This window comes from Nerophis lumbriciformis, linkage group LG04 (genome assembly GCF_033978685.3).
Source record: "Nerophis lumbriciformis linkage group LG04, RoL_Nlum_v2.1, whole genome shotgun sequence".
Classification (NCBI taxonomy): domain Eukaryota; kingdom Metazoa; phylum Chordata; class Actinopteri; order Syngnathiformes; family Syngnathidae; genus Nerophis; species Nerophis lumbriciformis.
The window spans coordinates 52,207,501-52,230,781 of NC_084551.2; the positions used below are offsets into that span (position 1 = coordinate 52,207,501).

The window sequence follows — 23,281 nt, forward strand, 5'->3', positions numbered from 1 at the left end:
TTGGGACACTTCGGACTAAAAGTAGACAAAAGTATTGCGACACTTAGGACTACAACTGGACAAAAGTTTTATGACACTTTGGACTAAAACTGGACAAAAGTATTGGGACACTTAGGATTACACTTGACAAAAGTATTGGGACACTTAGGACTAAAACTTGACATAAGTATTGGGAAACTTGGGACTAACACTTGACAAAAGTATTGGGACACTTAGGAGGAAAACTGGACAAAAGTATTGGGACACTTAGGACTAAAACTGGACTAAAGTTTTGGGACACTTCCGACTACCACTAGACAAAAGTATTGGGACACTTAGGACTACAACTGGACAAAAGTTTTGGGACACTTTGGACTAAAACTGGACAAAAGTATTGGGACACTTAGGACTACCACTGGACAAAAGTATTGGGACACCTACACTGGACAAAAGTATTGGGACACGTAGGACTACAACTTGACAAAATTATTGGGACACTTAGGACTAAAACTGGACAAACGTATTGGGCCACTTGGGACTAAAACTTGACAAATGTATTGGGACACTAAGAACTACCACTGGACAAAAGTATTGGGACGCTTACGACGAAAACTGGACAAATGTATTGGGACACTTCGGACTAAAAGTAGACAAAAGTATTGGGACATTTAGGACTACAACTGGACAAAAGTTTTGGGACACTTTGGACTAAAACTGGACAAAAGTATTGGGACACTTAGGATTAACACTTGACAAAAGTATTGGACACTTAGGACTAAAACTTGACATAAGTATTGGGAAACTTGGGACTAACACTTGACAAAAGTATTGGGACACTTAGGACGAAAACTAGACAAAAGTATTGGGACACTTAGGACTAAAACTGGACTAAAGTTTTGGGACACTTCCGACTACCACTAGACAAAAGTATTGGGACACTTAGGACTAAAACTGGACAAAAGTATTGGGACACCTACACTGGACAAAAGTATTGGGACACTTAGGACTACAACTTGACAAAATTATTTGGACAAAAGTACTGGGACACCTACACTGGACAAAAGTATTGGGACACTTAGGACTACAACTTGACAAAATTATTGGGACACTTAGGACTAAAACTGGACAAACGTATTGGGACACTTAGGAGTACAACTTGACAAAAGTATTGGGACACTTAGGACTAAAACTGGTCACAAGTATTGGGACACTTAGGACTAGCACCTGCCAAATACGCGGGCCCGACCAACGCTGCTTGCAGCTTTAATTGTTTACTTGTTTCCTATAAGCAAAACCAGAATTAGTCGCACCGGGTTACAAGGCGCACTGGCGAGTTTTGAGAGAAAAAAAAGATTTTAAGTGCACCTTATAGACATATCGCCCAGCTCTACATTAATTGTTGTCGTCCCCGCCAATTATGAGGAGGAAGTCACTCTTAACACACCTCAGACCACAAGACAATATTAGAAGACATTAAATAATCACAGTTTGCTGTCTTTGGTCAGAAGGGGGAAAGTGATGGTCGATTATCTACACGTACTTTGCAATTGTACTTCTTGTTAGACTGAGCGTAAACAAACTAATGCATAAAATCTTACAGGCTACTCGGCCTGTCAATCAAACTCTTGCGACGTCCTTTGGTCCAAATCCGCTTTGACTCAACCCACCTTGTCCTGCCGCCCCCCCCCCCCAGGTGACGTTCACCAAGCGGAAGTTTGGCCTGATGAAGAAGGCGTACGAGCTGAGCGTGCTGTGCGACTGCGAGATCGCCCTCATCATCTTCAACCACTCCAACAAGCTCTTCCAGTACGCCAGCACCGACATGGACAAGGTCCTCCTCAAGTACACCGAGTACAACGAGCCCCACGAGAGCCGGACCAATGCCGACATCATCGAGGTAAAAGCCTCTGTTTGATTGCCCGGAGCGCCGAAGAGAGGAAGTCGCTGGTCCTGTCCGTCTTTGTAAACGGTCCGATACGGACTATCGACATTTTGTCAAGAGATATTTTTTAAGTGCCTTGAAAGTAGGGGTGTCCCGGCACAACTTTTTAACCTCAGATACGACTCCGATGCAATATCTGCGGGAATCATACACACTTGTATTGTTTTGTAGTGTGGAATATTAGAAAAGGTTGGATGGAGTACATTTATTTTGCCGACCTATTTATTATTAACCCTCTCATTGGCCTATTGCAGTCATCAAGTTTGTTGCAACTCTTAAGTTGTGCTTATGAGTTGTCAAGTTGAATGATGCGGACACGTTTGTTACTGGATAATTTCTATTACCTTTATGCCTTGGAGACTTTGTATGTGTAAGTACCCTCAAGTTTTTTGCCACACTTAAAGACCACAATAATCCATTAAGTTATGCTCTTGAGTTGTCAAGTTGAATGATGCGGACACGTTTGTTACTGGATATGTTCTAATACGTTTCTGCCTTGGAGACTTTGTATGTGTAAGTACCCTCAAGTGTTTTGCAACACTTAAAGACCACAATAATCCTTTAAGTTATGCTCGTGAGTTGTCAAGTTGAATGATGCGGACACGTTTGTTACTGGATATTTTCTATTACCTTTATGCCTTGGATGCTTTGTATGTGTAAGTACCCTCAAGTTTTTTGCCACACTTAAATACCACAATAATCCATTAAGTTATGCTCATGAGTTGTCAAGTTGAATGATGCGGACACGTTTGTTACTGGATATTTTCTAATACGTTTATGCCTTGGAGACTTTGTATGTGTTAGTACCCTCAAGTTTTTTGCAACACTTAAAGACCATAATAATCCATTAAGTTATGCTCATGAGTTGTCAAGTTGAATGATGCTGACACGTTTGTTACTGCATGTTTTCTAATACGTTTATGCCTTGGAGACTTAGTATGTGTAAGTACCCTCAAGTTTTTTGCAACACTTAAAGACCACAATAGTCCATTAAGTTATGCTCGTGAGTTGTCAAGTTGAATGATGCGGACACGTTTGTTACTGGATGCTTTCTAATACGTTTCTGCCTTGGAGACTTTGTATGTGTAAGTACCCTCAAGTTTTTTGCAACACTTAAAGACCACAATAATCCTTTAAGTTATGCTAATGAGTTGTCAAGTTGAAAGATACTGACACGTTTGTTACTGGATGTTTTCTAACACGTTTATGCCTTGGAGACTTAGTATGTGTAAGTACCCTCAAGTTTTTTACAACACTTAAAGACCACAATAGTCCATTTAGTTATGCTCATGAGTTGTCAAGTTGAATGATGCGGTCACGTTTGTTACTGGATGTTTTCTAATACGTTTATGCTTTGGAGACTTTGTATGTGTAAGTACCCTCAAGTTTTTTACAACACTTAAAGACCACAATAGTCCATTTAGTTATGCTCGTGAGTTGTCAAGTTGAATGATGCTGACACGTTTGTTACTGGATGTTTTCTAATACGTTTATGCCTTGGAGACTTTGTATGTGTAAGTACCCTTAAGTTTTTTACAACATTTAAAGACCACAATAGTCCATTAAGTTATGCTCGTGAGTTGTCAAGTTGAATGATGCGGACACGTTTGTTACTGGATACTTTCTAATATGTTTCTGCCTTGGAGACTTAGTATGTGTAAGTACCCTCAAGTTTTTTGCAACACTTAAAGACCACAATAATCCATTAAGTTATGCTCTTAAATTGTCAAGTTGAATGATGTGGACACGTTTGTTACTGGATACTTTCTAATACGTTTCTGCCTTGGAGACTTTGTATGTGTAAGTACCCTCAAGTGTTTTGCAACACTTAAAGACCACAATAATCCATTAAGTTATGCTCATGAGTTGTCAAGTTGAATGATGCGGACACGTTTGTTACTGGATACTTTCTAATACGTGTCTGCCTTGGAGACTTTGTATGTGTATGTACCCTCAAGTGTTTTGCAACACTTAAAAACCACAATTATCCATTAAGTTATGTTCATGAGTTGCCAGTTGAATGATACGGACACGTTTGTTACTGGATACTTTCTAATACGTTTATGCCTTGGAGACTTTGTATGTGTAAGTACCCTCAAGTTTTTTGCAACACTTAAAGACCACAATAGTCCATTAAGTTATGCTCATGAGTTGTCAAGTTGAATGATGCGGACACGTTTGTTACTGGATACGTTCTAATACGTTTATGCCTTGGAGACTTTGTATGTGTAAGTACCCTCAAGTGTTTTGCAACACTTAAAGACCACAATAATCCTTTAAGTTATGCTCGTGAGTTGTCAAGTTGAATGATGCGGACACGTTTGTTACTGGATACTTTCTAATACGTTTCTGCCTTGGAGACTTTGTATGTGTAAGTACCCTCAAGTTTTTGGCAACACTTAAAGCCCACAATAGTCCATTAAGTTATGCTCGTGAGTTGTCAAGTTGAATGATGCGGACACATTTGTTACTGGATATTTTCTAATATGTTTATGCCTTGGAGACTTTGTATGTGTAAGTACCCTCAAGTGTTTTGCAACACTTAAAGACCACAATAATCCATTAAGTTATGATCTTGAGTTGTCAAGTTGAATGATGCGGACACGTTTGTTACTGGATACTTTCTAATACGTTTCTACCTTGGAGACTTTGTATGTGTAAATAATATGCAACTATAGTTATTTGATACTTGTTTATACATTGACAAATGTGCTGCTTTAGACTGCAATATTGTTTAATTGCGAATAGCTAGCTGGTGTGCTATTGTGTGCTTAGCTTTTGTGTAGCTGCTAGCTCCTAGTAGCCTACAGCCAAAGAAATAATGAATAAAAGTTATATCGACAAGTAGATCTGAAGTTGATCTTGAGATTTAAGGTTAAAAACGACTATATGTTGTTTTTGAAAATGAAAAACATCAAAATGGCCCCCAAATGCTTTGATTTTCCAGTGCGTGGCCCTCAGTGTAATAAGTTTGGACCCCCCCTGGTGTGCAGGCTCCTCTTGCTGGATTGCTGACCTGGCATCGCAAACCTTCAGGCGGAACAATAGTTTTGTGTTTGGCCTTTTCACAAGGTGTTCAAGTCTTCAAAGCACTTCAACTTTGCTTTGGCTTCGCAGGCGCTAGTTCAAGCTGAGGACACCTACTGTAAGGCCCCCGTGTCAAACTCAAGGCCCAGGGGCCCGCCACATCATTTTAAATGGCCCCTAGAAAGCTTGTCGCGTATATGCGTCGCTTCCCCTTTTTCTGTTTCAATTGTATTATTTAATTATTTATTTTACAATATTAATAATAATATATTTTATTTGTAAAAAAGCACTTTACATTGAGTAAACAACCTCAAAGTGCTACAGTGTATTAAAAAAAAAAAGAGAGATAAAAAAAAAAAAAAAAACTAGAATAGTTTATATAGCTAGAACTAATATGCATATATCTAAAAAAAAAAAAAAAAACCTTTTTTAAAAACATCCACAGTCTGTGGTGCCCTCAGGTGGTCAGGGAGAGCGTTCCACAGACTGGGAGCGGCGGAGCAGAAAGCCCGGTCTCCCATTGTTCGTAGCTTTGTCCTCTGAGGTTGGAGTAGGTTAGCCTGTCCGGAGCGGAGGTGTCACACGGGTGGAGGATTTGGGGGTGAGTAGTTCTTTGAGGTAGAGGGGCGCATTTCCATGGAGGCACTGGTGTGTTAGTAGGGATACTTTGAATTCAATCCTGAGTGAAGGGATTTGAGAATTGGTGTGATATGATATTAACTTCCTATCACATAATTATCACTACAGTGGAACCTCGATTCACAAACGCCTCTATTTGTGTCTTTTCGGTTTGCAAACGTTTACATCGTTGCCAAATGTGCCTCATTCATTTATTCATTCATTCATTCATTGTGTGTGCTGATGACATCACTTCCTGTACACTGCATCCTGAGGCCGCGTCGAAGAGCTTTGAGGCTAGCGGCACTTCTGAGGCGTTTTTCCCCCCCCCCACAATTATCGTACTTTGGATGATAATTAAAGACTTTTTTAGCAAGTCTTTGATTGGGAAGAGATTGCGAAAGATGTTACAGCGAAGGAGAAGGCACTACCCGGACACGAGGCGATGAAGGATCGCCTCACACTGCTAGTTTGTGCTAACGCTGCTCGTGTGTCATTCCAAAATTCACAGTGTTCAACTCAAATATTCCCAGACAAAAGGTAAAATGATGTTATTTTTTTGGTTATTGAGCGCACCAACAAGACTTGTGTGTGCCTGTGTTGACATTTACGCTTGCTGTAATGTTGTTGTTTGGATAAAAAAGAGATTGGTAAGCTATTACCCCCTTGTTATGTTGGTTTGAGATAGCTCATATTGCGGTATGTGTGTTACGGACAGCAAAGCCCTGTCTGTCGGAGAGAAAGACAAGCATTATTGACCTACAGTTAACAACTAAGTTATTTCACTTTATCTTTTTCTGTGTTGAAGCAGCAAAAAAGGACATTATGTTAATGAAGAGTTTCTGTCTTTGATAGTTGATATAATAATGTAACTGCATCATTAAGCCTACATGAAATCCATGGTGTTCAGGGATGAATAGTCTCTCCTATTGCTATTGTACTGTTTTTTCAGCTATAGTTACATTAATCATTAGTAATGCAGCAGCCTAGTTTTGAATGGCAGGGTCCCTGCTATAACATGTTGATGAAAATATAACATTTACATAATAAAAATCAAATACAGGCTTCCCAAATGCTGTAATAAATTAAGGATGATGAGTTGAACATATGTTAGCACGTGGCACCACTTAACAACAGCCGTAGATTTTACGGTGAAAAATTGGCAGCTCATTTTCTTAAAAGTACAGTGGTCCTGTTTTTACCGTGAATACCGGTTTACGGTAAAATTATATGCAAAAAAATTTAAAAAATATATTATCAAATGCATTGTTAATTGTGTAATAATATCATGAGGCAAATCCTTTGTACCGTATTTTCCGGACTATAGAGCACACTGATATATAAGCCGCACCCACCAAATTTTAGTTAAAACATTTTTTAAAAATTAATATATTAGCCGCACAGGACTATAAGCCGCAGATATATATACGTTGTGAAATTAGTTTTTTTACACAGAAATATTCTGTAAATATTTATTTACATACCTTATTTTTTTCCAAACGGTGCCTGTAACACGGCAGTCAAATGGCTGATCAAACAAAACAGAAGTCATCGTCATGGGAAGCTAGCTCTCCAATCAGCTAAACAGACTCAATAACTCCACGGTGACGTTTTGGTGAATTTACGAAAATTAAACAATGCAAAAAAATGCCATTGTAAGTTAATAATACGTGTAAACATGTTAGCATATTAGCTAATGCCAACGACGCTCGCTTGGTTACATGACGACAGCACGCACAAATATGCATTAAAACACTGCGACGGACATCACACGTGGGATAACTCAGTAAGTATGAATTGTTTTAGTTATATTGCTAAACTTAGGAGTGATGAATGAAGAATCCGTAAGAGTAGAAACGCTATGGACTGTTAGAAGACGGAATTTGCAGTGAGTGAACTCGAAAAGTCAACACACATTTTCAGCTGTATTTTCTTGAAAAAAAACAAGTTTTAACTACCGTATTTTTCGGACTATAAGTCGCAGTTTTTTTTCATAGTTTGGCCGGGGGTGCGACTTATATTCAGGAGCGACTTATGTGTGAAATGATTAACACATTAGCGTAAAATATCAAATAATATTATTTAGCTCATTCACGTAAGAGACTAGACGTATAAGATTTCATGGGATTTAGCGATTAGGAGTGACAGATTGTTTGGTAAACGTATAGCATGTTCTATATGTTATAGTTATTTGAATGACTCTTACCATAATATGTTACGTTAACATACCAGTTGGTTATTTATGCCTCATATAACGTACACTTATTCAGCCTGTTGTTTTACAAACCCCGTTTCCATATGAGTTGGGAAATTGTGTTAGATGTAAATATAAACGGAATACAATGATTTGCAAATCCTTTTCAACCCATATTCAGTTGAATGCACTACAAAGACAACATATTTGATGTTCAAACTCATAAACTTTATTTTTTTTTTGCAAATAATAATTAACTTAGAATTTCATGGCTGCAACACGTGCCAAAGTAGTTGGGAAAGGGCATGTTCACCACTGTGTTACATGGCCTTTCCTTTTAACAACACTCAGTAAACGTTTGGGAACTGAGGAGACACATTTTTGAAGCTTCTCAGGTGGAATTCTTTCCCATTCTTGCTTGATGTACAGCTTGTGTGACAATCATTGGTACTTTAACTTTAACTTTAACTTTAAGTTGTTCAACAGTCCGGGGGTCTCCGTTGTGCTATTTTAGGCTTCATAATGCGCCACACATTTTCAATGGGAGACAGGTCTGGACTACAGGCAGGCCAGTCTAGTACACGCACTCTTTTACCATGAAGCCATGTTGATGTAACATGTGGCTTGGCATTGTCTTGCTGAAATAAGCAGGGGCGTCCATGGTAACGTTGCTTGGATGGCAACATATGTTGCTCCAAAACCTGTATGTACCTTTCAGCATTAATGGCGCCTTCACAGATGTGTAAGTTACCCATGTCTTGGGTACTAATACACCCCCATACCATCACACATGCTGGCTTTTACACTTTGCGCCTAGAACAATCCGGATGGTTCTTTTCCTCTTTGGTCCGGAGGACACGACGTCCACAGTTTCCAAAAACAATTTGAAATGTGGACTCGTCAGACCACAGAACACTTTTCCACTTTGTATGAGTCCATCTTAGATGAGCTCAGGCCCAGCGAAGCCGACGGCGTTTCTGGGTGTTGTTGATAAACGTTTTTCGCCTTGCATAGGAGAGTTTTAACTTGCACTTACAGATGTAGCGACCAACTGTAGTTACTGACAGTGGGTTTTTGAAGTGTTCCTGAGCCCATGTGGTGATATCCTTTACACACTGATGTGGCTTGTTGATGCAGTACAACCTGAGGGATCGAAGGTCACGGGCTTAGCTGCTTACGTGCAGTGATTTCTCCAGATTCTCTGAACCCTTTGATGATATTACGGACCGTAGATGGTGAAATCCCTAAATTCCTTGCAATAGCTGGTTGAGAAAGGTTTTACTTAAACTGTTCAACAATTTGCTCACGCATTTGTTGACAAAGTGGTGACCCTCGCCCCATCCTTGTTTGTGAATGACTGAGCATTTCATGGAATCTACTTTTATACCCAATCATGGCACCCACCTGTTCCCAATTTGCCTGTTCACCTGTGGGATGTTCCAAATAAGTGTTTGATGAACTTTATCAGTATTTATTGCCACCTTTCCCAACTTCTTTGTCACGTGTTGCTGGCATCAAATTCTAAAGTTAATGATTATTTGCAAAAAAAAAAAAGTTTATCAGTTTGAACATCAAATATGTTGTCTTTGTAGCATATTCAACTGAATATGGGTTGAAAATGATTTACAAATCATTGTATTCCGCTTATATTTACATCTAACACAATTTCCCAACTCATATGGAAACGGGGTTTGTAAATTGCCTTTCAAATGTCTATTCTTGGTGTTGGGTTTTATCAAATAAATTTCCCCCAAAAATACGACTTATACTCCAGTGCGACTTTTATACGTTTTTTTCCTTCTTTATTATGCATTTTCGGCCGGTGCGACTTATACTCCGAATAATGCGGTGGATGCATTATGGCCGTCCTCGAAGAAAAATCCTTCACTTAACCGCACCGTTTCACAAACCGCAGGGTACAAAGCGTAGGAAAAAAAGTAGCGGCTTATAGTCGGGAATGTACGATAACAGGTGGTCCTCTGAGGAACAGCCATAACTGTGACGTGGCCCTGGATGAGAAGGAGTTTGACACCCCTGCTTTAATGAAGGCGTGACATCACTGGGAGTTCCCTCTTTGCAAACACGGTTTGTGGCTACAACCGGAATGACTCCATTGTTGTTGTGGTCCCCAGCAACAATGGGACGGGTTGTATGTGTGTGTAGGTTTTGGTGTTCAAAGGTGGAATCTTTATCCCAAATATCGTGGATAAGGATTCGGGGGAGAACCAAGCACCGGTTGATTGACGAAGTGATTGATTGTGAGTGTGTGAGGTCACGCTACCGGAACACGCAAACATGTTCCGGGCTCCTGATTCACTCGGGCACGCTCTTTTTTTCTTTTCTTTTTTTTTTTGCTCCCATCCTCCCCTTTCGCTCTGTCTCACTGTGTCAGCAGTAAAGCTTTCTGTAGGCTGTATCTCCAGCTGCAGATGGCTCTTAAGTGTGTGTGTGTGTGTGTGTGTGTGTGTGTGTGTGTGTGTGTGTGTGTGTGTGTGTGTGTGTGTGTGTGTGTGTGTGTGTGTGTGTGTGTGTGTGTGTGTGTGTGTGTGTGTGTGTGTGTGTGTGTGTGTGTGTGTGTTTGTGTGTGTGTTCTTGTATTTCTGCCCTTTTTGAGACATCAAGAAGGAAAAGTAGCTTCCATATGAGGAGGTGTGAACAAGTGATGACATAAATCATGGTCCCAATAACATTGCATCTAATAGAGAATGTCTCATTTGCACCCCTGGTGGTGACATCTATCAACATGAGGGTGGTCCCAAAAAGGAGGGATTTTTCACATTGACTGTGTGTCGCTTTTAAAAGTGCTCCAACATATGAAATAACAAGTGTGTGTAGGAAATTGAAATGTGCCCCCTTTGGCCATAATTAATTTTAAAAAAATATATATATATATATATATATATATATATATATATATGTATAAAGAAACATACTGTAACAACTTGAAGTAAATCATGAAGATTAAAAACCAATTCCAAATTTTTTTAATTTTTTTTTTACTAAAAGCAGTAAAATTATGACTTTTTTTATGCAAAATGGTGACATTTGTCATACATTTCTGACTTTTATCACAATATTGCCAATTTTGTTGTTGTTCTTGTAAAACAGTGACATTTTTTGAGTAAAATTACGACTTTTGTCATCATTTTGCCAAGTAAATTTCCGATTATTATTATAATATTGCCAAAATGTGAAAGCTTTTTTCTAAAATTGTGACTTTTGTCGAGTAAAATTACGACTCTTTTCACAAAATTGCTGAAATTTTAAGCTTTTTCTTGTAAAATTGCGACTGTTAATGAGTAAAATTCCAACTTTTATCATAATATTGCACGGATGTTCAGATTTTCTTGCAAAATTTTGACTTGCGTTGAGTAAAATGAGGACTTTTATTATAATGCTGCCAAAATTCCACGTTTTTCTTGTGAAATTGTGACCTTTTTCTTGTGAAATTCCAACTCATTTTTACAACAAGCTTGAAGGAGGCGTTTTTTTTCGGAGGTCTCAAGAAAATGAGGGTGGTCCCAAAAAGGAGGGATTTTTCAAATTGACTGTGTGTCGCTTTTAAAAGTGCTCCCCCTCTGGTCAACATATGAAATAACAAGTGTGTGTAGGAAATTGAAATGTGCCTCCTTTGGCCAAAATTAATTAAAAAAATTAAATATATATATATATATATATATATATATATATATATATATATATATATATATATATATATATATATATATATATATATATATATATATATATATATATATATATATATATAGAGAGAGAGAGAGAGAGAGAGAGAGAGGGAGAGAGAGAGAGAGAGAGAGAGAGAGAGAGAGAGAGAGAGAGAGAGACATACTGTAATAATTTGAAGTAAATCATGAAGATTAAAAACCAATTACAATTTTTAAAACATTTTTTAATAAAAGCAGTCTTTTTCTCACAATGTGTTGACTTTTTTCTTAGAAAATTGGGAACGATTTCTCATATTCTTTCTGTTTCTGTAATATTGCAATATTTTATTGTAAAATTATGATTTTTTTATGTAAAATTATGATTTTGTTATGCAAAATGGTGACATTTGTCATATAAAATTCTGACTTATATCACAATATTGCCAATTTTTTTTGTTGTTCTTGTAAGACAGTGACATTTTTTGAGTAAAATTACGACTTTTGTCATCATTTTGCCAAGTAAACTTCCGATTATTATTATTATATTGCCAAAATGTGAAAGTTTTCTTCTAAAATTGTGACTTTTGTTGAGTAAAATTACGACTCTTTTCACAAAATTGCCGAAATGTTAAGCTTTTTCTTTTATATTTGCAACTGTTAATGAGTAAAATTCCAACTTTTATCATAATATTGCACAAATGTTCAGTTTTTCTTGCAAAATTTTGACTTGCGTTGAGTAAAATGAGGACTTTTATTATAATGCTGCCAAAATTCCACGTTTTTCTTGTGAAATTGTGACCTTTTTCTTGTGAAATTCCAACTCATTTTTACAACAAGCTTTTTTTTATATTTGCATAGTATGTATATATTATTAATGTTGTAAATACACATCTTTATATATCTAGAAAGGCTGGTCCTAAAGAGGGAGGCGTTTTTTTTCCGGAGGTCTCAAGAAAATGAGGGTGGTCCCAAAAAGGAGGGATTTTTCAAATTGACTATGTGTCGGTCTTAAAGTTCTCGCCCTCTGGTCAACATATGAAATAACAAGTGTGTGTACGAAATTGAAATGTGCCCCCTTTGGCCAAAATTAATTACAAAAATAAAATATATATGTATGGAGAGACATACTGTAATAACTTCAAGTAAATCATGAAGATTAAAAACCAATTACAATTTTTTTTTTTTTTTTACTAAAAGCAGTCTTTTTCTCACAATGTGTCGACTTTTTTCTTAGAAAATTGGGAACAATTTCTCATATTCTTTCTGTTTCTGTAATATTGCAATATTTTCTCGTAAATTATGATTTTTTTATGTAAAATTATGATTTTGTTATGCAAAATGGTGACATTTGTCATATAAAATTCTGACTTATATCACAATATTGCCAATTTTTTTGTTGTTCTCGTAAAAGAGTGACATTTTTTGAGTAAAATTACGACTTTTGTCATCATTTTGACAAGTAAAATTCTGATTATTATTATAATATTGCCAAAATTTGAAAGTTTTCTTCTAAAATTGTGACTTTTGTCAAGTAAAATTACGACTCTTTTCACGAAATTGCCAACATTTTAAGCTATTTCTTGAAAAATTGCGACCATTAATGAGTAAAATTCCAACTTTTATCATAATATTGCACACATGTTCAGTTTTTCTTGTAAAATTTTGACTTGCGTCGAGTAAAAGGGCGACTTTTATTATAATGCCAAAATTCTAAGTTTTTCTTGTGAAATTGTGACCTTTTTCTTGTGAAATTGTGACCTTTTTCTTGTGAAATTCCAACTCATCACAACAAGCTTTTTTATATTTGCATAATATGTATATATTATTAATGTTGTAAATACACATCTTTATATATCTAGAAAGGCTGGTCCTAAAGAGGGAGGCGTTTTTTTTTTTGGAGTCTCAAGAAAATGAGGGTGGTGCCAAAAAGGGATTTTTCAAATTGACTGTGTGTCGCTTTTAAAAGTGCTCCTACTCTGGTCAACATATGAAATAACAAGTGTGTGTAAACATTTGAAGTACTCCCCCTCTGGCCAACATATGTAATAACAAGTGTGTAGGAAATTGAAATGAGCCCCATTTGGCCAAAATTAATTACAAAAATAAAATAAATGTGTATATAGAGACATACTGTAATAACTTGAAGTAAACCATGAAGATTAAAGACCAATTACACATTTTTTATTTTTTTACTAAAGGCAGTCTTTCTCACAATGTGCCAACTTTTTTCGTATAAAATAGGGAACAATTTCTCATATTCTTTTTGTTTCTGTAATATTGCAATATTTTCTCGTAAAATTGTTACTTTTTTATGTAAAATTATTCCGTTTTCTTGTAAAATTATTACTTTTTAATGCAAAATGGTGACATTTGTCATATAAAATTCTGACTTATAACACAATATTGCCAGTTGTGTTGTTGTTCTCGAGTAAAATCACGACTTTTGTCATCATTTTGCCAAGTAAAATTCCGATTATTATTATAATATTGCCAACATTTGAAAGTTTTCTTATAAAATTGTGACTTTTGTCGAGTACAATTTCGACCCTTTTCACAAAATTGCCAAAATCTTAAGCTTTTTCTTGTAAAATTGCAACTTTTAATGAGTAAAATTCCAACTTTTATTACAATATTGCACACATGTTCAGTTTTTCTTGTAAAATGTTTAGTAAAATGACGACTTTTATTATAACACTGCCAAAATTCTAAGTTTTTCTTGTGAAATTGTGACCTTTTTCTTGTGAAATTCCAACTCATCACAACAAACCTTTTTATATTTGCATAGTATGTATATATTATTAATGTTGTAAATACACATCTTTATATATCTAGAAAGGCTGGTCCTAAAGAGGGAGGCATTTTTTTCCCCGGAGGTCTCAAGAAGGTAACAAATACAAGTGTGTGTGTGTGTGTGTGTGTGTGTGTGTGTGTGTGTGTGTGTGTGTGTGTGTGTGTGTGTGTGTGTGTGTGTGTGTGTGTGTGTGTGTGCGTGTGTCGCAGGGCGTTGGGCAGCTCCAGGCCACATCAGCTCAAGCTTCACCGGACCTGTTTGTGTGCGTACATGTGTTTGTGTTGTGTGTCGCTCTGTCTCTTTCTTCCTCTTTATGTTCGTTTGTGTGTGTGTCTGGTGTGTGTTTGTGTGTGTGTGTGTGTTTGCGTGTGTTGCGAGTGCACAAGTCAGCCTCTCTCTCTCCAGTTTGCACGCTCCTCTTAGGCCCCAGAGAGTGTCTCATACAATATTCAGTCCTGGTGTGCGTCTCACTCGTGTGTTTGTGTGCGTCCTTACACGGGAGCCTCCCTCCCCGATGGATGCCGGATTGCTGCTGCCGCCGCACCCCATCCACACACACACACACACACACACACTCACACACACACACACACACACGCACCTTGTCACCCGCCCTCTCCGCCAGCTGCGAGTCATGAAGTAACTTTCTCCAGCGGTTGTCTCCTCCAGATGTGCGGCGGCCACTGGCCTCCTCGTTAAGCGGGTGTTAGAGTCGCCCGGCCCCTCGTTCATTAATCCTGCATGGCGGTTTATTTGCTATCTGATTATTTCCCGAGGGGGAGCACTTTTAAAAGCGACACACAGTCAATGTGAAAAATCCCTCCTTTTTGGGACCACCCTCATGTTGATAGATGTCACCACCAGGGGTGCAAATGAGACATTCTCTATTAGATGCAATGTTATTGGGACCATGATTTATGTCATCACTTGTTCACACCTCCTCATATGGAAGATACTTTTCCTTGTTGGTGTCTCAAGGACAAAAATTTTCCAAGAAAAACTGAACATTTGTGCAATATTACGATAAAAGTTGGAATTTTACTCAATAACAGTCGCAATTATACAAGAAAAAGCTTAATGTTTTGGCAATTTTATGAAACGAGTCGTAATTTTACTCGTCAAAAGTCACAATTTAATAGGAAAACTTTGACATTTGGGCAATATTATAATAATAATCGGAATTTTACTTGGCAAAATGATGACAAAAGTCACAATTTTACTCAAAAAATGTCACTTTTTTACAAGAATAATTGGCAATATTGTGATACAAGTCACAATTGTATATAAAAAATGTCGCCATTTTACAGTAAAAAGTAATAATTTTACATTAAAAAAGTAATAATTTTACATTAAAAAAGTAATAATTTTACATAAAAAAGTAATAATTTTACATAAAAAAAGTAATCATTTTACATTAAAAAAGTAGTATTTTTACGAGAAAAATATTGCAATATTACAGAAACAGAAAGAATATGAGAAATTGTTCCCAATTTTATAAGAAAAAAGTCGACACATTGTGAGAAAAAGACTGCTATTAGTTCTTTATTTTTTTTTGTAATAGGTTTTTAATCTTCATTATTTACATCAAGTTATTATAGTATGTCTGTATATACATATTTAATTATTTTTAAAAAATAATAGCAATTTGGCCAAAGAGGGCGCATTTCAATTTCCTACACACACTTGTTATTTCATATGTTGGCCAGAGGGGGAGCACTTTTAAAAGCGACACACAGTCAATGTGAAAAATCCCTCCTTTTTGGGACCACCCTCATGTTGATAGATGTCACCACCAGGGGTGCAAATGAGACATTCTCTATTAGATGCAATGTTATTGGGACCATGATTTATGTCATCACTTGTTCACACCTCCTCATATGGAAGATACTTTTCCTTCTTGATGTCTCAAGAAGGCTAGTAATACAAGGAAACACACACACACATGTATTTGATACCTTCTTGAGACCTCCGGGGGAAAAAAAGCCTCCCTCTTTAGGACCAGCCTTTCTAGATATATAAAGATGTGTATTTACAACATTAATAATATATACATACTATGCAAATATAAAAAAAAAGCTTGTTGTGATGAGTTGGAATTTCACAGGGAAAATGTCACAATTTCACAAGAAAAACGTAGAACTTTGGCAGTATTATAATAAAAGTCGTCATGTTACTCGACGCAAGTCATAATTCTACAAGAAAAACTGAACATGTGTGCAATATTATGATAAAAGTTGGAATTTTACTCAATAACAGTCGCAATTTTACAAGAAAAAGCTTAAAATTTCAGCAATTTTGTGAAAAAAGTCTTAATTCTACTCGACAAAAGTCACAATTTTATAAGAAAACTTTCAAATTTTGGCAATAATATAATAATAATCGGAAGTTTACTTGGCAAAATGATGACAAAAGTTGTAATTTTACTCAAAAAATGTCACTGTTTTACGAGAACAACAGCGACATTGGCAATAGTGTGATAAAAGTCAGAATTTTATATGACACATGTCACCATTTTGCATTAAAAAGTCAGAATTTTACATAAAAACTTAATAATTTTACGAGAAAATATTGCAATATTACAGAAACCGAAAGAATATGAGAAATTGTTCCCAATTTTATAAGACAAAAAGTCTGCTTTTAGTTAATTTTATTTTTTTTTTGCTTTGTTTGTAATTGCTTTTTAATCTTAATTATTTACTTCAAGTTATTACAGTATGTCTCTATATACATATTTATTTATTGTTTTAATCAATTTTGGCCAAAGGGGGCGCATTTCAATTTTTTACACACACTTGTTATTTCATATGTTGACAAGAGGGGGAGCACTTTTAAAAGCGACACACAGTCAATGTGAAAAATCCCTCCTTTTTGGGACCACCCTCATTTTGATAGATGTCACCACCAGGGGTGCAAATGAGACATTCTCTATTAGATGCAATGTTATTGGGACCATGATTTATGTCCTCACTTGTTCACACCTCCTCATATGGAAGATACTTTTCCTTCTTGATGTCTCAAGAAGGCTAGTAATACAAGGAAACACACACACACATGTATTTGATACCTTCTTGAGACCTCCGGGGGAACAAAGCCTCCCTTTTTAGGACCAGCCTTTCTAGATATATAAAGATGTGTATTTACAACATTAATAATATATACATACTATGCAAATATAATAAAGTTTGTTGTGATGAGTTGGAATTTCACAAGAAAAAGGTCACAATTTCAAAAGAAAAACGTCGAATTTTGGCAGTATTATAATAAAAGTCGTCATTTTACTCAACGCAAGTCAACATTTTACAAGAAGAACTGAACATTTGTGCAATATTATGATAAAAGTTGGAATTTTACTCAATAACAGTCTCAATTTTACAAGAAAAAGCTTAACATTTTGGCAATTTTGTGAAAAAAGTCGTAATTTTACTCGACAAAAGTCACAATTTTATAAGAAAACTTTCAAAATTGGGCAATATTATAATAATCGGAATTTTACTTGGCAAAATGATGACAAAAGTCGTGATTTTACTCAAAAAATGTCACTGTTTTACAAAAACAACCAAAAAATTGGCAATATTGTGATAAAAGTCAGAATTTTATATGACAAACGTCACCATTTTGCAGTAAAAAAAGTAATAATTTTGCATTTAAAAAGTTAATAATTTTACAAGAGAATATTGCAATATTACAGAAACAGAAATAATATGAGAAATTGTTTCCAATTATATAAGACAAAAGTCGACACATTGTGAGAAAAAGACTGCTTTCAGTTAAATGATAAATGATAAATGGGTTATACTTGTATTGCGCTTTTCTACCTTCAAGGTACTCAAAGCGCTTTGACAGTATTTCCACATTCACCCATTCACACACACATTCACACACTGATGGCGGGAGCTGCCATGCAAGGCGCTAACCAGCAGCTATCAGGAGCAAGGGTGAAGTGTCTTGCCCAAGGACACAACGGACGTGACTAGGCTGGTAGAAGGTGGGGATTGAACCCCAGTAACCAGCAACCCTCCGATTGCTGGCACGGCCACTCTACCAACTTCGCCACGCCGTCATATATTTATATTTATTATGTTATTTATTTATTTATTTATTATGTTATTTATTATTATTTATATTTATTATGTTCATATATTTTTGGGGGAATTTTTTGTTTGTAATTGTTTTTTAATCAAATCTAAAAGTTATTACAGTATGTCTCTATATACATATATGTTTTATTAATTTTGGCCAGAGGGGGTACATTTCAATTTCTTACACACACTTGTTATTTGATATGTTGGAGCACTTTTAAAAGCGACACAAAGTCAATGTGAAAAATCCCTCCTTTTTGAGACCGCCCTCATGTTGATAGATGTCACCACCAGGGGTGCAAATGAGACATTCTCTATTAGATGCAATGTTATTGGGACCATGATTTATGTCATCACTTGTTCACACCTCCTCATATGGAAGATACTTTTCCTTCTTGATGTCTCAGGAAGGGTAGTAATACAAGGAAACACACACACACATGTATTTGATACCTTCTTGAGACCTCCGGGAAAAAAATGCCTCCCTCTTTAGGACCAGCCTTTCTAGATATATAAAGATGTGTATTTACAACATTAATAATATATACATACTATGCAAATATAAAAAAGTTTGTTGTGATGAGTTGGAATTTCACAAGAAAAAGGTCACAATTTCAAAAGAAAAACGTGGAATTTTGGCAGTATTATAATAAAAGTCGTCATTTTACTCGACACAAGTCAAAATTCTACAAGAAAAACCGAACATTTGTGCAATATTATGATGAAAGTCGGAATTTTACTCATTAACAGTCGCAATTTTACAAGAAAAAGCTTAAAATTTCGTCAATTTTGTGAAAAAAGTCGTAATTTTACTCCACAAAAGTCACAATTTTACAAGTAAACTTTAAAATGTTGGCAATATTATAATAATAATCGGAATTTTACTTGACAAAATGATGACAAAAGTCGTGATTTTATTCAAAAAATGTCACTATTTTACAAGAACAACAAAAAAATTGGCAATATTGTGATAAAAGTCAGAATTGTATATGACAAATGTCACCATTTTGCATTAAAAAGTCATAATTTTACTTAAAAAAGTCATAATATTACAAGGTGCTGATTAAATGGATTTTACAGGGGAATTTTGCATATCACTCACAACCCTTATGTAAGACGAGAACACACGGTTTTCTTGGTTTTATGCATTCTAAAGCGTAAATAAACATTAGCAAAAGTCAGCAAACATCAGAGTCTATTACCACCTCTAAATAGTAGGGCTGTGAATGGTTGGGGTACCACGCAATTCGAATCCATTCTTGGGGCTAACAATTCAATTCAGAATCGGTTCTTGATTCAAAATCAATACTTTTTTAATAACATTGAGTGGCAGTTCTATGATTAACTACATTCTGCCAATAAATAGATAAACAGCTCTGATACATTTATATATATATTTTTTGATAACATTTGACTCAAACATTTAATAAAGTGGCTGAACTGGACAGATTTTGGGGGAAAAAAATAAAAAATATCATTTTTATTTTATTTATTTATTTATTTTTTTATTAAGAATCATTGCAAATACGAATTGTGATTCATTTGAAAAATATTTTTTGACGCCCCATATATATATATTAAAAAAATCAAATACATTTAAAAATTTAATTAAATAAATATATATGTATATATATATATATATATATATATATATATATATATATATATATATATATATATATATATACATATATATATATATTAAATGTTTTATTAAATATATATATATATATATATATATATATATTATATGTTTATATATATATATAAAATCAAATACATTTAAAAATGTAATTAAATATATATATGTAATTACATTTTTAAATGTATTTGATTGATTATATATATATATATATATATATATATATATATATATTTAATTCAATTTTTAAATGTATTAGATTTTTTTAAATAAATTAAAAATCGTTACAAATCGATTTTTTTGACACCCCTGCCAAATAACCATCTAAAAACTGTAAAGCGTAAATAAACATTAGCAAAAGTCAGCAAACACCATAGTCTATTCCCACCTTTAAATAGTACGGCTGTGAATCGTTGGGGTACCACCCGATTCGAATTCATTCTTGGGGCTAACGATTCGATTCAGAATCGATTCTTGATTCAAAATCAATACTTTTTTAATAACATTGGGTGCCAGTTTCCACCATAACATAGATAAACAAATCTGATACATTTATATATTACTCACACAAAAAAACCGGGGTTTGTTTGATCACATTTGACCCAACATTTAATAAAGTGGCTGGACTAGACAGATTTGGGGGGGGGAAAAGTAAAAAAAAAGTGTGTTTTTCGGTTTAGATTTTTTTTTTTTATTGATTAAGAATCGCGATTCATTTTGCGACCCGAGGGTCCCTGGTTCAATCCCCACCTAGTACCAACCTCGTCATGTCCGTTGTGTCCTGAGCAAGACACTTCACCCTTGCTCCTGATGGGTGCTGGTTAGCGCCTTGCATGGCAGCTCCCTCCATCAGTGTGTGAATGTGTGTGTGAATGGGTAAATGTGGAAGTAGTGTCAAAGCGCTTTGAGTACCTTGAAGGTAGAAAAGCGCTATACAAGTACAACCCGTTTATTTATTTATTTATTTATATATATATATATATATATATATATATATATATATATATATATATATATATATATATATATATATATATATATATATATATATATATATATATATATATAATTTTCTTTTTAAATGTATACAGCAAAAACGGGAATGTTGAATCAACTCCCACAGAGTTAATTTGAACACTTTTTTAAGGGTTTATATAGCTCCACACTTTTCAGGGGGATTGGTACTTTTTAGAGGCGGTATAGTACCGAACATGATTCATTAGTATCGCGGTACCATACTAATACCGGTGTACCGTAGAACCCTAATTCTAATCGAGATCGTTCAGCATCACTGTCAGTTTTAGACGTTTTCCTGTACAAGTTTTAACTCTTGGAACTTTTTTCCGCGCTGGTTAGTCATTTTAACTTCTTCTTGTCGTACGATCGCACGGATCATTGACAGGAGGCGCTAAGACTCCGCATCGAAACGAAGCGCGGACGTCAAAACCGCTGTCACGTCCTTAATCTTGACTTTCTCCTCCCGTCCTCGTGTCACGGCGGCCCCGGCATCTTCCACTCGCCGACCCGCTTTCCAGGACAGCGGCGACTCGAACTGGCGGCGTGACTTAATTATCCAATTTACATTTGGCCTAATCCTGCAGAGCGCCAGGACGCCTGGCGAGGGGATAATTGGACGGCCACCAAATGCGCTCGTTTTGCCGCTCTGCCTCCGTGAGTCCCTCCAAGTGCTTTCGACTATAAATTATGAAGTGTGGATGTAGTCATGCATGCGGGCTGACACACACACACACACACACACACACACACACACACACACACACACACACACACACACACACACACACACACACACACACACACTCAGCTTAGTGCGGGTCAGAATGCGCACACTGTACACTCAGGCGGACATTTCACTCTACTGTATGCTTAGAAGCACTTACATTTAAGTGTGTGTGTGTGTGTGTGTGTGTGTGTGTGTGTGTGTGTGTGTGTGTGTGTGTGTGTGTGTTCTTGTATTTCTGCCCTTCTTGAGACATCAAGAAGGAAAAGTATCTTCCATATGAGGAGGTGTGAACAAGTGATGACATAAATCATGGTCCCAATAACATTGCATCTAATAGAGAATGTCTCATTTGCACCCCTGGTGGTGACATCTATCAACATGAGGGTGGTCCCAAAAAGGAGGGATTTTTCACATTGACTGTGTGTCGCTTTTAAAAGTGCTCCCCTGCTGGTCAACATATGAAATAACAAGTATGTGTAAGAAATTGAAATGTGCTGCCTTTGGCCAAAATTTATTTAAATAAATAAATAAATATGTATATAGAGACATACTGTAATAACTTGAAGTAAATAAAATAACAAAGATAAAAAATTAACTAAAAGCTTTTTTGTTGCTCTTGCAAAATAGTGACATTTTTTGAGCAAAAACATGACCTTTGTCATAATCCTGCCAAGTAAAATTCCGATTATTATTATAATATTGCCAAGATTGTAAAGTTTTGTTATAAAATTGTGACATTTGTTGAGTAAATATACAACTCTTTTCATAAAATTGCCAACATTTTAAGCTTTTTCTTGTAAAATTGCGACTGTTATTGAGTAAAATTCCAACTTTTATCATAATATTGCACACATGTTCAGTTTTTCTTGTAACATTTTGACTTACGTTGGGGTCGTCCCAAAAAGGAGAGTTTTTTCACATTGACTGTGTGTCGCTTTTAAAAGTACGCCTCCTCTGGTCAACATATGAAATTAACAAGTGCGTGTAAAAATTTGAAGTGCTCCCCCTCTGGCCAACATATGTCATAACAGGTGTGTGTAGGAAATTGAAATGTGGCCCCTTTGGCCAAAATTAATTTCAAAAATTATATATATATATATATATATGTGTGTGTGTATATATATATGTATATTTGTGTAGAGACATACTGTAACAACTTGAAGTAAATCATGAAGATTAAAAAACAATTACAAGTTACTATTTTTTTACTAAAAGCAGTCTTTTTCTCACAATGTGTCGACTTTTTTCTCATAAAATTGGCAACAATTTCTCATATTCTTTCTGTTTCTGTAATAGTGCAATATTTTCTCCTAAAATATTGTTTAGTATAACACAATATTCCCAATTTTGTTGTTGTTCTTGTAAAACAGTGACATTTTTTGAGTAAAATTACGACTTTTGTCATCATTTTGCCGAGTAAAATTCAGATTATTATTATAATATTGCCAAACTGCAGCCAAAGGGGACAAGCGGTAGAAAATGGATGGATGGATTGCCAAAATTTGAAAGTTTTCTTATAAAAATGTGACTTTTGTCGAGTAAAATTACGACTCTTTTCACAAAACTGCCAAAATTTTAAGCTTTTTCTTTTAAAATTGCG

At 35.6% G+C, this 23,281-nt stretch overlaps 1 protein-coding gene across 6 annotated transcripts in view; it reads left to right on the forward strand.

Moving 5' to 3' along the window:
• The window catches only part of mef2d (myocyte enhancer factor 2d), a 318,806-nt gene that overhangs the window by 185,375 nt on the left and 110,150 nt on the right, over window positions 1–23,281 (forward strand). For all 6 annotated transcript variants that reach the window (XM_061957007.2, XM_061957034.2, XM_061957026.2 and 3 more), the window contains exon 3: window positions 1,673–1,876. In XM_061957007.2, the coding sequence (XP_061812991.1) occupies window positions 1,673–1,876 (204 nt within the window). The remainder of the gene's footprint in view (window positions 1–1,672; window positions 1,877–23,281) is intronic.